This window comes from Sarcophilus harrisii, chromosome 4, assembly GCF_902635505.1.
Source record: "Sarcophilus harrisii chromosome 4, mSarHar1.11, whole genome shotgun sequence".
Lineage (NCBI taxonomy): Eukaryota > Metazoa > Chordata > Mammalia > Dasyuromorphia > Dasyuridae > Sarcophilus > Sarcophilus harrisii.
The window spans coordinates 401,021,091-401,037,642 of record NC_045429.1 but is presented as its reverse complement, the minus strand read 5'-3'; the positions used below and the strand labels follow the sequence as shown (position 1 = coordinate 401,037,642).

The window sequence follows — 16,552 nt, the reverse complement described above, 5'->3', positions numbered from 1 at the left end:
AAACTAAATCTATTTACATGGAAACATGTAAATGGAAACAGCCATTCCAGCACTTGAAGATAGTAATCAAAAGAGCACAGGATTAGGAACTAAAAGAGATATCAGCCTATCTAGACTAGCCACTTCTTTGTACAAATGAGAAAGATCTAGTCTTCTTTACATGGAATGCTGTTCTCTTCTTGCTGACTTTGTATATTAATTATCTCAATTCAAGTTAAATTTTGCTCATTGCTCTAGCCATTTTGAATCCTGATTATGTCAACTAATGAATTTAGCTATCCCTCTAAATTTTCTAATATCCATAAATTTGATAAACAAATCTTCTATTTTTTTCCATCTAACTAACTGATAAAAATGTTGAAAAGAATAAGGTCTAGGAAAGAAGTTAGAGATAAGAGAGCAGGTATATATGAAGTTTAAGAATCTCATCAAAAGAAGAGACTTTTGACCTCATTAAAGTCACAAATTAATGGAAGGAACAAGGTTAAAACCTTGATTTCTCTAAGTCTTTGGGGCAAATAAATCCTGTTTTAAAACAGCCTAAGTTTTATATTTTCAAAAAATGTGTTTTATTTTGAATATAGCTGAACAACAATTCGATTTGCATATGATAGTGCTCATATTATTGTTTTGTGACTGTTTTAGCTAGATCTATTATTATACCTGATATCTGTAGTGTTACTTTAGAATCTTGAAAAGCCAGTTATTTATTTTATTCTATTTGCTCCTAACATCAATCTCCTGAAGCAAATCAGGGCAGATATTATCCCAAGCATTACTTAGGCTGGCAAATTTCCTTTCCTTTCCTTTCCTTAGTCATAACTTCCAACTGCCTGGACCTTCCAGCTGCCCTACATCTATCTTATAGAAACCTCATCTGCATGTTTTCCCCTCCATTAGAATGTAAACTTCATGAGGAAAAGAATATAATTTCACCTTTTGCTAAATTCCCAACAATTAATACAGAACCTGGTATATAGTAAGCATTTAATAAATATTTGTCAACTTTTTTATTCTTTCTTACAAGGGATGGTTATGTGGAGAGGGAAAGGATAGGAAGATATTTGGAAATGAATCTGATGTTTACAAAACAAGTGTGACATTTTTTAAAAATGAATCAACAAGGATTCCTAAAACAACTACTTTAAACACAGCTTTTTAGATATACATAAATAACATGCAAATAGGGCATTATGCTAGGCTTCTTTCATTAGACCAGAAGGTTTTGTAAGTCTCTTAAGGAATTAAAGCCTTTCCATATGTGAAGGAGCCCCAACACCTATTCTATCATTGCAGCAAAGTCTAAAGGATTCTGGTGGTAAAATAGGCAAGTTTAAATGTACCTACCATACTTTCTTTATAAGGTTCTCCTAGAAATGCCTAATGGAAACCAAAGGTTCTCTGAAACATGGCACAAAACTTAAATCCATTAGACTATGTCAAAGTGGACAGCTATGGAAAAGATAGATGAGGGAAAAGATAGATGAATTGCTCTTGATGTCAGCCTCACCAATCTTTGGAACCCAAACACTAAATCAATTAACCAATAATCATTTCTTAAGTGCCTACTATGTGACAGATCTGTGCAGAGCAGTGGAGATAACCAAGCCAAAAAATGTGAAATAATTCCTACTTTTAACGACCTTATAATCTATCAGTAACTTAAAATTAGACTTAGGGGAAGAATTTCCAAGTTGAGATACCTTTCCCAAGAAAGGATGTTTTTAGAAACTAGACTAAAGCAAGATAAAATCTTTAACAGGAGGACTAACGACAACATCCTAACCACAAATCATCATCTAAACCCAAGAGGAAAGAGCTGATTATTTATGTGGCTCAAACCCTGACATTATGACAGGCTTTCTATCTTATAAGTAAGGTATCAATTAGCCAAATTCAAATGAGCATTAATTACAAATGCAAAATCAAATGCAAGCATTATGCTTGGTTTAAATTAACTCAATCTCCCACCAACTCACTAACTCATCATGACAACAGCCAGATTTGCATGTGGTTTTAAAGAGAAGGGAAAAAAACAGACTAATGGAATGCTAAAACCAGAAAACTGTCATAAAACTAAAACTTCTCTCTCTTCTTTTCTTATAGCACAGATGAGGAAATTAAGGCTCAGAAAAATTAACAAGTTTTGTCTAGGGATACTCAGATAATTAGTGGTTGAGCTTTTCTCCCAGTCCAGTCGTTATGTTGTGCAATAACCAGGAAAAAAAGTGAAGTGTGTTTTTAAACAAGACAGTTTTAGACAAGACCAAGAAAGGGCAGGGAGGGGGAAGGAAATAGAATGATGGTGAGCAGAGATTGCTCTTATTTCCTTGTCATTCTAAGTCATCAATTTTTAGAGTTAAACAGACTAAGACCCTCCAGCCATCTGTCAGCTTTCCTGTGCTCTGACATACATTTGGGCCTTTTTCCTTAAGGCTTTCAGCTTGATGTATTAGTATTTAATTGCAAGTTGTTGGATCTCCCTTCCTGCAGCCTTCTCAAAATCTAAACCCAAACCTGAACAGATCTTATACCAACAGTAGATTCCATCTGAAGAAAAGTGTGAACTAATATCCTAAGGATGATGGTATGACATAAAAACTCTTTTCCTACTGACATTAAACTAAGGCTTAAAAAAAAGGTGATCCACTGGCAATATGCCACCTTCATTCTGTCCACTTTGAGAACTAAAAAAAAAGTTCATTGTGCCCCTAAATTTCAGGGCTGGCTCCTATATCAAAATTCAAATTTGTTAAGTCCTGTTTTAAAGCAACATATACAGTACATAGATATCACACATACGTAACACATATCCTTATAATAGCAGTCAGAAAAATAGTCTACAAATCTCCAGAACAGAAAAATGATTTTGGGGTCTTTCTAAAGTACTTGCTAAAATCTAAAAGGGAAAAAATGAATACTAATTCCAAATTTAATGTTCTGCCTATTTCTCTCTCTCTTCCCTTTTCCTCTCCCTCTATTTCTCTCTCTGTATCTTTGTATGTCTGTCTGTCTGTCTGTCTGTCTCTCTCTCTCTCTTTCTCTCTCTCTCTCACACACACACACACACACACACACACACACACACACACCCCAGTATTGCTACCTAGACGAGATTAGATTTGTATTTCTATTCTTCTTAGTGCTAATGAACTCATGATCATGAAGAAAGTCATCAGAAAAAGAATATAATTATGGCTGCCAGTCCTCTAAAGTTCCAAAAGACTTCTTGAATAGGTTATTCTAGCTCTCTCTTACTGCTTTTTCTGACACCATTATCTCAGTGGAACCCAAACTGCAAGTACTTTTTCCAATGTGATATCACTAGCTTCTAGGATAAAGTCCAGAGAGTAACTATCACCTTGCTACAAAATTCACCACTCCAAAACACCCTATGGTATTGCCTTTAACACACCATGCCCTCTGCCCAAGAGCTAATTTATTCAGCAAAAAGAGAATTATTATGTACAAATGCATCAGCATGACAATTTTTTCCAATCTACTTACCGCATAAGAACCTATTAAAAATGCTGCATTCGCTCGCTTTCGTTGATCAAAACTGGTGTAGTGCACTATTTTCTTTCTTGATAAACTGTATGACTAAATAGAGGAAAAAAACATGATAGTGTAACTATATTATTGCAATGTCCAAACAAGAACAGACATATATGACCCAAAGATAAAACCTAAATCCCTCTCAAATTGAAAAAACAAACAAACAAACAAAAAAGAACTTGGCACACTAGCTTTTAGATGAGGATAATTTTGAATAATGTTCATCCATGGGACATTCAGGTTATATGTTTGCTTTGTGAATCTACTACTCTTTCACACTTTCCATAGTATACTCCCATACAGATAGTTATCATCATAATGAATATTTCACCATAAAAATGATTAACTTATAGGGCTCTATACTAGACAGGAAGTATTTTCATGTGTCTCTTTTTTCCAAAATATTTCTAACTTAAAAGCCAAAGAAACATAATTGATGTGATTAAACTAAGTCAGTAAACCGTATTTCTACTCCTAATTCCCTTTCAAAATCATCCGTTTCTGCGCTTCATATGTTCAAGGAAATAGATGAGGTACAAAGATAAATAAAACAGTTCCTACACTTCATAGGGCTTATGATCAAAAAGGGGAGCTAAAACCAACAGAAAATAACTTTTAAAAAAAAAAAGTATAGTATTATGCATATCAGATATGAATAAAAAGAGATTTGGAGAGAAATTGTTACCCAGGAAGGGGGCAAAAGAAAATATAAAAATAAAGAAAAATATATAAAAGAAAAAATATATAAAAGATTTTTTTAAATCTAATCTATTGTTTTCTCTTTAAAACTGTCTGACAAATTACCAAGTCTAATGTTTTTAGGGGGTTTTATCTACTATTTAGTGATCTATTAAACCAGTCATTTTAAATTACCTGCAAAGAAGCTGTTGGGAGAAGGAAAAAAAAAAAAAACCTCAAAAAGGTTATACTAAATATATAACTTTGTATGATATCCACATACACCAAACACAAATGATTGCTACATTTACACCTAAAATTAAGAAAATTGTTGATTATCAATTAAGAGATATGACAAATTCCACAAATCTGTTTTAATTTCATAAAGTCAAAGCATTAATTCAAACTCTTATTAATATATAATTTAAATAGTGAAACCTGCTCATAGAAACCACCCAGAAATTTTTTTAAAAAATCAAAATGTATCCCCCTAGTTGCTAAAGTCCTCTTCAATCTCAAATCATTCCGTATTAGTTATCTATTCACATATATTGCCTTCCCTAACACCGAAAAACAACAAAATAATGCTAAATGAAGAAGTAAAAGAAAAAAGGAGGGGAGGGGGAAAGAAAGAAATTCACTAAAGGAAAGGAATAACAACAATAACAACAGCAGCAGAGACCAAAAAAATTAGAGAACAATGTACTACAACTTAAAATAAGTGATAAGGTAGAGATCTGCTATATAAGTGAAAAGGTCTATCTGTGTATTTGCATCCCAAAGGAATCTAAAACACACTATCCTAGTCATACCAGATAAAGAACAGAAACATAAAGACTGTATACAAGGAACTGTTTCTCCAAACAGGTTAAGTATTGATTTGATGAAGTGGCTCATCCATTAACTACAATCAGTGGTATATTGAACATGATAGAAAAGTAGTAGATAACAGGGCATTTATTGTTGCCAGCCCATTATCACATCTATAGCATTTCTAAGCTTTTATCACTATTAGAAAATTAAAGAAAACATGGAATGTGGTATATTTTTACTTCAAAGCACAGTAACCTGAAATAAGCATGTATTAAATGCCTCCTACATTCAGGGCTCTATGGTAGACCCTGAAGATAACAAAGGCAAAACAAAACAAAATTAAAAAGTTATTTTCAAGACATTTACATTCTAGTTGGAGGAGGAGAGCCAATGTGAATTAAATAAAACAAGAACATATGAGAGATATTTTCCAACTCAAAAGTGAAAGAAGGTAAAAAAGGAAAAATGGTATTTCAGTCCTAATGACTCCCTCTGAAAAATAAACTACATGAACTTAATTAAAATAACTTGAAATACTAATACCCACCCATAAATACAACAAATAACTGAGATTGTCCATGGCTCACCTGATGGTGCCTTGCACGGAAGCATGCTGCTTGACATTTGGAACAGCTTTGAAGCTCTGAAGGCCACATATCATTTGAACATTCAACAATCAAAATGATAGTTTGTAAATTTTTTTCCCATTAATTAGCAAAATATGCAATTAAAAGGAAAGCCAAAATTGCAAAATTCAAGCTCAAAAGCTAATTTTAAGTCAAATATATTTTATATAGTGTCTTTTTTTTAATAAAAACTGTTTGCCATGCTGAAATTACAACCTTAAAGTCATTTAGAGTTATTTTGTTTGTTGTTAAAATACATCAAACTTTTTTGAGCAAAATAAACCAAAAATGCTGCCTGTATATATAATCTATTTGTTCTTTGAAAGAACAAGGTCTATTCGCTCCTTTTAACAAGCAAGCTTTGCCTTATCAAGGTAGTAGGAAGAAATAGATCAAGGCACAAACATGAGGTAAAGCATCATTCTCTTGCTGGGAGCTGTGCTATAATAGGCAAAGAAATAGCAGCCACAGTACAAACACTGGTAATCTCGCAGCAAAAGCAATAAAATTATTTACAGGTTTCCTATTATAAGCCATGACCTAAATGTTTACCTCCAGCTTTCTCAGGATTGGTATATTCTTGAAAACGTTCATTGGCTGCACAAAAAAAAATATGGTTTATGTTTTTATTCATAGCTATAACACTACAATAAGGCACATGAACTTGGCTTTTAGGGATCTTCAAAAAAGTCCATTCTACTGACAAGAGAGCACTTGAAACCAAGAATCATATCCAGTTTCTATAAAGAAATGGTTCCTAATCTGAGTTCCATGAACTTTGTTTGTAAATATTTTAATAACTGCATTTTCAATATCATTGGTTTCCCATTTTATTTTGTGCATTTAAAAACCTCATTCAGAAAAAGATTCTGTGAGCTTCCCCAGTATACAAAAGGGTGAGTTAGACTCTCGTCTAACATTATTTTAAAGCTATGTCACAAGCAAATTGTTTATGCTTATTATTTGTTCAGGATAAAAGACAAATGCCAAGATTCTAGAGTTCCCACAACATTCATTACCATTTGTTTTACACTGCATAAACTTCCACCAGAATATAGATTTTAAAATGAGTGAAAAGAGATAGAAGACAAAAGTATGAGAAACAATAATATATGAATGAACATTCCATTCACTAAATTCTAGTGAACATCCAGATTAGCGTAAAATAACATTCAAATCTGGGTTACTGATTTTATGACACCCTCCTTCTTCCTAAAATTGTCCAGCCCTCTATTCATTCCTATAAACACACATTAGGCAACAAATTTTGTGAAAGAAATGTGTATAAGAAAATTTTAAACACTTTAAAATAAATGTAGACAGTGATACTGGAACCAGCTACAAAAACCTATGCCAAATTTTCACTGTAAATGTTTGTTGACTAAGCAGCAAATACTATAAATCAGAGTCCAAGAGTCCAAGTGATAGAGAAAATATGAACAATGCAGACTAAACTGAAAATTGTGTCAGTATAAATTTTTTTCAGAGGACTCATTGTTAAACATTTACCAGCATGCCTGAGTTCAGACATTAAGAAAATCGGTGTCAGGGATGACTGTATTAAACACTATTCCACTTTCCATAGAAATTTATTTCCTTTAAAAAGTTTAATTTTCCTCTCAAGCTGTAAGGAAAATTAAAAATAAATAGGCTCAATCAATCTGCTAATGTCAAATTCTAAATATTAAATATGTGAGGGACATCTCCCCCTGCCTCATCTTGGCAGAGAAGTAATGAGACTAGGTTTTCTGAAAACTAAGTCAGCAGAATATAGTTCTGGAAAGACTTTGAGTATAGGTCTGTAAGCCCTACTGATGAGATAAGTCTAACAAAATTGAAACAAGCTCATTACCAGAAGGTTAAGACATGGAAGCAGAGAACGGTTTCAAGCTATTGTTGCTATATGAAGAGGGAATACCTTCAATGGATCTTTGAAAGTGTTAGAGAAGGGTCAAGTTTTTCTTCCCAAGTAAGCTTCAAGAGTTGTTTTAAATAATAAGTTTTTTAATAGAATATTTTCATTTTCTTTTGGTCCTCTAACCCTATTCTCTCAACAGCTAATGGTATTTTCTTTTAAGTGGCATTTATAGTGAATGCCTGTCAAATTTGGCATCCTCCACCACCACCCCTTCAGGTAAAATCACTAAAAAGTAATAAAATGTGACTACCATTTCATAAAGACCTTTCTATGATCTACAATCACAAAGAAGCAGTTTAGAAATAAGTGTGGGCTTGAGAATTTTTCCATTTCTAATCAACTGCTCATTCAAACCAAGGTCACTCTATACACAGAATGCTTGCTACCTGAAAGAAATCAATATGTAATCACCCCAAAACAAATGGCTCCACAATTCTGACTTTAAAACAAAAGATTAATCTAATGGTAATACCAAAGCCAGTTCTATACAGTGTATGGGAATCCATATATTGCAATTTTAGTAGTAGCTTAGAGAATCTCATCAGAAAATATTATTTATCACAAAGCCCTTACAAAGTAAAAAGCCCTTTCACAAGCAACTTCTCAGTAACTTATAATCTTAAGAGAGATGGCTGGGGTCCTAAGAAGTTATGTGACTTGGCTACAGTCTTTCAGCTCATAGCTAGTCAGTTGAAGTCAGACTAATCCACAATGTGAATCCAGGCAATTTCTGTCTGCAAGGGCCACCAGCAATTACAATGCTGACACTGTCATCAAAATACATAAGGAAAACAAGCTAAAAACTTGCACAATCACATTAGAAATTCAGAAAACTAGCCCATGGCAGCATGACCTGCATCTTAAGCAAGGGTTGCTAGGATTCTTTCCCTAATATGTGTTTGGCCAGAATAACACAAAATCATTAAATTATGAATTCATTGTATATTTTTTAAATTAACCTTGACATAATACTAGGATCAGAAGCATTAATCCAATGTTAGATTCCATTCAATACATCAAGATCAAATTTGCAAGATAGAGTTAGGTCTAAACTGTAGTTGGAAAGATTTCAGTTAGACTTCAGGAATATTTCCAGATAAATTAAGAAATATTGGAACAAAGTGCTAGAAGAAGCTGTTGTCCTGTCTTAACATGTTTTCAGACATCACTAAGATTATTGAGATGGAATGATAAAAAAGAAGTAAATTAGATTGTCTAAAGCCCAGATTCTTAAATTGTGATTCACAACCTCATATAGAGTCTTATAATTGAATGTAAGGGTCATGATTTATTATCAATCAATGTTAGATCTGTATACCAATTTCATATACCTATATACCTGAGGTCACGGAAAAATTTCTTCGGTGAAAAGAAATAACATGTGGAAAAAGTTTTAGAGGTTCTGGTCTAAAGCTCTCCTCAAGGCACTGGCCCTAGAGGCAGGAGAATCTAAATTCAGACTTAAATATTTAGCTAGCTTGTGTGACCCCGGACAAGTCACTTAACACTGAATTTCTGATCTGTAAAAGGAGCTGGAAAAAAAAAAAGCTAACCACTCCAGTACCTCGGCCAAGAAAACACCAAATGGAGTCATAGAGACTCAGACAAAACTGAAATGACAAGCTCTCGTGAGAACCCTTGTCCACAGTGACCTCACCCTCCTCCTTTAAACAGCCTATTAGTACTTAGTGTCTATACAGCTTTAAGCTTAAGATCAGGGAAAGGGCTCAGTTCCAACTCAGAGTCTAGTGCTCCTTCCAATAAATATATCATCTCATCTACCATGTTATTTAGTTTTTCATATACTTATATTTAAAAATCTCTTCAACTAGACTGTAAGTTCCTTGACAGCATATATCTAAGTCATATTTTTATGCTTATAAAAAGTCAGGCCTGGGAAGGACCTTAGAGAAAGAAAATGTAACTGTCTCATTCTACAAACTAAGAAACTGAGGCTCAGTGAGGTATATTTCATAAAGTAGCCAAGATCCTAAAGTGGCTAAGCAGCAATGCTAGGACTCTAACCCAGGCCAGAGTTCTCTCCCTGATCCTAAGCTATATCTCCTTTCTATCATTCCACAGCACCTAAAATAATTCTTGCACAAAGGAAATACCCAATAAGTATTTGTTGGCTGATTCCACACCTTTACCCATTAAAGAAACCCTGTTTCTCTGGAGACAGTCATTCTTTTACCTCTCTACATGTCTTATATTTCAGTTCTTTCTCATTTTAGTTATGCTAAAAAAAAAAAAAAAAAGCCCATGAGACTTGTTCTTTTTGAGACTCAGAATTTCAGAGTGGAAAGGAATCTAACTTGTATCCCTCCAAATAAAGGAGAAAAAGAAATCAGCCTTGGCTGCCAGAGCAGATGAGGTATTTGGCAACAGTGATGGATGGGCACCTGTGTGATTTCTGAGTAGTGCTTTGTTATGTTTCCGGGGTGATGCTTTTATCTTTTTTGTATTTCTCTTTTCTTTCCTCAGTTGGGAGAAGGGGAGGAAAAGTTAGATAGTATAAAGTGATACCATAAAGTAGAAATATAGGCAAATACCTATACAATTGTGCTCACTATACAAAAGAGGGCTTCCGGATCAATAGAGACACCCTAAGATTACAGAATAAATGGATCAATGTGTTCAATTCGGAGTCAGAGCATGGAAAATATTCTTGATGGAAGATATTCTTAGGACAGTGCTGAAGCACCCCAGTATGGTTCTTGGCCAGGAGACAAACACAGGGCCAGCTAAGCCTAAGCCATCACTGAAAAAGGAATTTGGCTTACGACGATATTTTTTATATGAACTTTTAATTACTTCATTCTAACAGATTACTTCTGATTCAACATGTTCCTTTTTCCCTGGTGAATAAACTATTGAAAGTCCATCCTTCCAGTCTGATCATTGTGACAAACCAGAGTATGAAGAAAAAATAAAGACAGATGTCAGATAGGGGGCACCCAGTTACAGTGGTGGCAGCAGTTTAAGCAATGCCCTCAAACTGGAATTTAGTGACAAGGAAAGGCCCCAATCAAAAGCCAAAAATCAAAATCCCCTGGTTTGGCTTCAAGGAAGAGCTAAATACCTAGAAGCTTACTGGGATCAGCATGTCCTAAAGGCACGAGGCTGGATTTCTCACAATTCAGTTAACAACTACACTTCTGCTAAAAACCTAATAATTTTTTCCAAATTCATAAAACAAAAATTTACAACACAGCAAGGTGGCACAGTGGATAGAATGTTGACAAGGGCCCAAAAAACTTAAGTTCAAATCCTGTCTAAACCACTTATTATTTGTATGATTCCAGGCCATTCACTTAACTTCTTAGCCTAAGTTTTCTTATCTGTAAAGTGGACATAATAATAACTATGTCACAGAGTTTGTTGTAAGGATCAAAATGAGTTCATCTATGTGTAAAGCTTTTTGCAAACCTTAAATCCTATAGAACTGCTAGCTATTATGACTAGCTACTATATGAAGATATTATAAGGGAATACAAAGATGAAGAGGAAAAGAAAGGACTCTACCCCTCAATGACTTAATAATCTATTAATGGAGCTTTAAATTTTACGTATATATTTTAATATGAGGCAATAAAAGGGATAACAAAAATTTTCATTTAACATTATGCTTTAAGATTTACAATGTACTTTTCCTCATAACAATCCCAATAAAGTATTATTATTATTATTATTATTATTATTATTCCCATTTTTTAACATATGAGAACCCTGAGGTATTATATTATTAGTACACTGTCCAAGGTCATAAAACTAAAATTTCAGTGAGGAGATTAAAGATTTGAGTCTTCATCATTTGTAAAATACAGGGTTTGAAATCCCCATTCCCAGTTCAAAATCTGCAAATCTATGACCTCTCATTCTCCTCCCCTCAAAACCAAGAAAAAAACCAAGTGGGACATGGGAACTGAGAGGGAGAAATTCATACCAGTGGATAGAGGGCAAAGGAAATAGTAAAGGATTACTCAGAAAAGGCAACATTTTTGGTAGATACATCTTCAAAGGACAGAAATGGGCTCTCCAAAAAGAATGAAAGAAACTGTATAATCAAAGATGAGAAGTCAGAAATATTCAGGTTAAGTAGTCCATTTGGAGTGTTGCCTGGAAAAACAGATTAGCAACCTCACTTGGCATAAATGCCAACCAAATAAGGTCAGACTTTAATTGTAAAACAAGGGGAAACCATTGAAGATTTGGAGGAGGGCAGAAGAATAATCGCATCAGGGATGTTTTTTAGAAGGACTGCTGGACAAGGTGGTTTAGAAGGGTCAAAAGTTACAACTGAAAATGGGCTAAAACCAAAGTCTTTAGATGCTTTCTACTGTGCAGTTGGGAATGTATTAGGTTTTTAAATGGTCATTACTCAACAGGTCTGCTCTTTTGTATGTGGTTTGGGTTGAATGTAAATATACTGCCAGCTTTTCCTAAACAATGACCTCCTTCCCTCTTTGGTCACTCATATAAAACAGGCTCAGTTCGCAAGCTGTTATTATTAACACCCACTTTACACCAAATGCATTAAAAAATAACATCAGAAAGGCAAAAAATTACTTAATCCCCCAATGAAAGAACAAGCTTCAATTATTTATGAATTACCCTTTCCCCATTAATTCACCCATTTTAAAAATACATTTTACATAAAAATGGTCTTTGAAGAATGCAAATGTCTCAAGTATATATTTTGAACCATAATTTGCCTCAGCAGAAAGCTAAAAGGTATTAACAGTTCTTTGAAAACTAAAACTCTTGTTTGATTGATGGGTAAATGCCTTAGTATGCATGTTTCCAAGTCATATTACATTTTGAAAATCATTTCCACCAAAGGTAGATAATGACAGATTTAATATTACATTAGCATCGACTACAATAGTTTCCCTTCCACTGTATTTCACACATCTTTAAAAGCATAGGACTAACAAAGAGAGCATGAGACTACATGGGCAGAACCTTGCATACAGACATTGTTAGGCACTGATTACAGTTAGACACTGTAATCAATGTTTTTGCTCAAATATTTTTATTTGTCAATTTGAAGGTGGGGAAAGCTTTGCCATTCTAGAAAAGATTAGGATATAAAAACTGAAAGCAGTAATAAAGTATATTTTTTTAGAGTGATGATAATAGTCAGTGCATTTACTATTCTATAGTAAATATTCAACCATCACAAGCCCATCATTTCTCAACACAGTGGTCAATTGTATTCATTCACCAAAACATATATTGGATTTTTTTTTATGTTTAAGAGAATGTGCTGATTCATTAATAGTTAATAGAAGAATAGGGACTATTGATGTGTAACTCTGTTGTATAACAAAATTAATAAAGTTTGCTCTCAGAATTGAAATTATTGTTATTTTTTAATTGTCTACATTTAATTAGAATTAAGTACCAATTTATCTGAGAAATTTGAAATAAAAGACAAATTAAATATTTCTCTATATTAAGAAACAAAACCTTTTCTAAAATTTCTTTTTTTTAAAAAAGACAAAAAGGTAAAATATATATATATATCTAAGAATATGGGTATAATATCCTTCACATGAACATAGAATTTAAGGAAAACAAAATCCCTATAGCTATAGAATGGAAACAAAAACAGAAATTCAATATTATAGATATCTAAATATGACATTTCTGGCCCTGATAGACACAAAAGGTAAAACTATCCTAATAAATCACTGCTAGCTTATTAAAAGGTCTCATGTTTTATACATATATATTTAAATGTATGTACTAATTAGTAGGATACTTTAAAATAGAATCAAAGTTAGATCTTTATTATACAAAACAAAGTTTACTTCTTAGAGCTGTTACCATGTAATCATGGATCATATCATCTGGTAACAATGTTCCAGGGTAGACATAAAGGTTTCAGGAAGATTATCCTAGTTGGGAATTTGAGAGATACTCATTAATGAAAACCTTAGAGGATTTGCCCTTTATTTCTCAGCTCACTACTTCAGTGACTTCACTCAGATCATATTTCAATCCAACCTGAAAAGTAAAAGAAGTGAACATGTCCTTTGTGGTGAACTCAAGAGGATCAGTTTCAGCTGGTGAGTGGGTAGACAAATACCCACACAAACTTCCAGAATTTAAGGATAACACAACAAAATGGGCTGTTCAGAGAAAACTCTTGGTTAAAATCAACTGTGCTGAGCTTTGTAAGTTCTCACATCAAAACACACTCACCTTTAGTTTCTTGTTAAGTTTACAGCAATATCTGTATACCATTGCCAAGTTCAGAGGTCCAAAATCTGCATAGAAACTGTTTAAAAAAAAAACACCAAAAGATTATTTAGTAAGAACTATAAATTTTACAAAACATTCCTAAATTTTAGTTTTAAATTACAAAAGTAAATTAGTAACGAAGTTTCCATTTTCCGGGTTAACAGGAGCATATGAACATATGAACAACAAAAACAAAAACAAAAACTTACAATTGATTCAAAGATTTCATGGGTCTAGCAGGCCTAGCTTATGAATTCAACACCTCTGGGCCACAGTTACACATTCCCTTTCATTGAGGATCAAATGAGACAATGTATTTATAGGACTCAGCATAGTTCCAGGTACACAGTCACTTAGATGCTTATTGATTAACTGATTTTTTTAAAAAGCATTGTACAAGGGGGGCAGCAAGGTGGTGCAGTGAAGCCCTGAAATCAGGAAGACCTGGGTTCAAATCTACCCTCAGACACTTAATACTGCCCTAGCTGTGTGACTCTGAGCAAGTCACTTAACCCCAATTGCCTCAGCAAAAACAAACAAACAAAAAAAAAAAGCATTGTACAGATTTTGAGGCATTATAAATATCTGGTATTATCATTAACAATAGTAGAAATAATAAAAAGAATTTCAGGAATATTCAAAGCCCTCTTATCTAAAAATACATATTTTTAAATGTTCTATCTAAAAGTAATTCTGAAGAATAACTACTCCTTAAGAGGAAGTGCAGGTGACACAGAAATTGCATTGGCCTTTATAAGTCCAAAAAGCCAATTTCAAGTTCAGTTCTAATTTACTAATTGGTTGCAAACTGTATTTGCAAGCAAACTGGTTTCCATCTTCACTATTCAACTGAAACTGTTATCTTCTAAGATCAAAAAAAAAAAAAAAACATTAAAATCACCAAATATGACTGTCCACAGTCCTCATTCTTCTCAAGTTTTCTGCAATACTTGGGATTGAAAATTAACCTCTGAAATTTCCATTTTCTTGCCTTCTATTTTCTCTCTCAAAATACCCAAGGGAAACATATTTGATCTCTGACCCCAAGACTCAATCTTCATTCTGTTCTTCATATTCTTCCCAAGAGATACCCTACAAAGCAAAGTCCCAAATCCACATTATCAACCCTAACCTAAAAATGGGCTATAATTTCTTCTGGGTTAAAAACAAGGATCGTAATTATAAAATCAAAATTGTATGTGTGCTCTCAAAGACTATCTAGTGTGATCCATATGAATGCCTTCTAAAAAACCCAACAAGTAGTTATTACTTTGCCTCTAACTTAAAAGATCTCCAGTAAAGGGGAACCTACCTTCTTGAGGAAGCTCATTGCACTTTCAGAGATTTTTAATTATTAAGATGTTCTTAATTACATCTATCTGAAATCACCCTATAATTTCAACCTGTTGTTCCTAGTTCTGCCCTATGAGACCAAGCATAATAAAAAAAGTCCTTCCACATGAGACTTTTAAATACAGGTTAATAAGCTTTAAACTGCACCAACTCTTTTGAGACACCCTGTACTTTGAAGACTATTATCATACCTACTCCACCTTTCTCACTCACCCCATTCCAGACTCTCATCTCCAACCCCCATCATGTCCACTGACATGTGAAACTCAAAAAATCCAAAACCAAACTTGGTTTTCTCTAAAAATAAAAAAAAAAGACTTGTTACAAATTAAAAAATTTTCCTTTTCATATATTTTTCTTCCCCTGCCAATGGTACCTATTTCACAGGGTTTTTTTTTTAATACAGCACTTAAAAAGTATTTACTATTGCTATTAGTTATGAATTGTGGTTATTACTCTTATCTTTCTTCCAAGCATCTGTGTTCTTGATTCCCTGATCCCTCTCTCTCTCTCCTTCCCCTGCTCGCTCTCTCTCTCTCTCTCTCTCTCTCTCTCACACACACACACACACACACACACACACACACACACACAGCTTCTTCCTTTTCATGCCCACTGTTGTCACCTTAATGGATATCTCATCTTCTAAAACATGAACTCAGAATAGGAGGTTCTTTAACTTTCTAACTTCTAATTTCTCCCCATTCTATAATCAATCCATATAGTTAGCGGTGTGACTTTGGCAATGTCATTTACAGTCTGTGAATCTCCATTTCTTCATCTGTAAAACAATGGAGTTTGGAACGGATGATCTCTAAGGTCTCTTTTAGCTCTTTAGATATGGTTACACCAAGTTAACTTTCCTTTTTTTGATAATTTTTTTTTATTTTAAACTTTACACAAAAAAGAAAAAAAAGTCATTGCCATGTACAAAAGCAAAACATGAGAGTATTCAATGCAATGAATTTTCATTTCAAGAAAACATATATAATAAATACATTGTTTTCAAAGCTGCCCAGCTTTTCTTTTCTTATAAATTTTCTTATGTTCTCTGCTATTCACTTTTTTACTTTATTTTTCCCCTCTCTCTTCACCTTGTACCTAAAAAAAAGCTACAATTAATTACTGATATATATGCATCAGGTTAACTTTTCTAAAATGCCACTATGCAAACATTGCTTCTCTGATCAAAAATTTTAATGATTTATCTATATGCAAGATAAAATCCAAATTTCTTCATTTAGCATTCAAGGCCCTTCACAATCAATCTGGCACCTTTCCCATATCTCCATCACATATGTATATGTATATACATATAAATGCTAATTTTTATACAATCAAATCTCTCTATCATCCCCTG

General features: G+C 33.5%; 1 protein-coding gene across 16 annotated transcripts in view; it reads right to left on the bottom strand.

Moving 5' to 3' along the window:
* The window catches only part of CDC14A (cell division cycle 14A), a 284,358-nt gene that overhangs the window by 233,806 nt on the left and 34,000 nt on the right, over positions 1-16,552 (bottom strand). For 13 of the 16 annotated variants that reach the window (XR_004233993.1, XR_004233992.1, XM_031967153.1 and 10 more), the window contains exons 3-4: positions 13,801-13,876; positions 3,508-3,600 (exon numbers count right to left, since the gene is read on the bottom strand). Coding sequence is in view for 14 of the 16 variants with exons in the window: in XM_031967153.1 (XP_031823013.1) it covers positions 3,508-3,600; positions 13,801-13,876 (169 nt within the window). In the remaining 2 variants the exon portion in view is untranslated. Of the gene's footprint in view, positions 1-3,507; positions 3,601-13,800; positions 13,877-14,740; positions 14,932-15,405; positions 15,481-16,552 lie in introns of those variants that run through there. The other 3 variants (XM_031967160.1, XM_031967159.1, XM_031967157.1) reach the window with 3 other exon arrangements.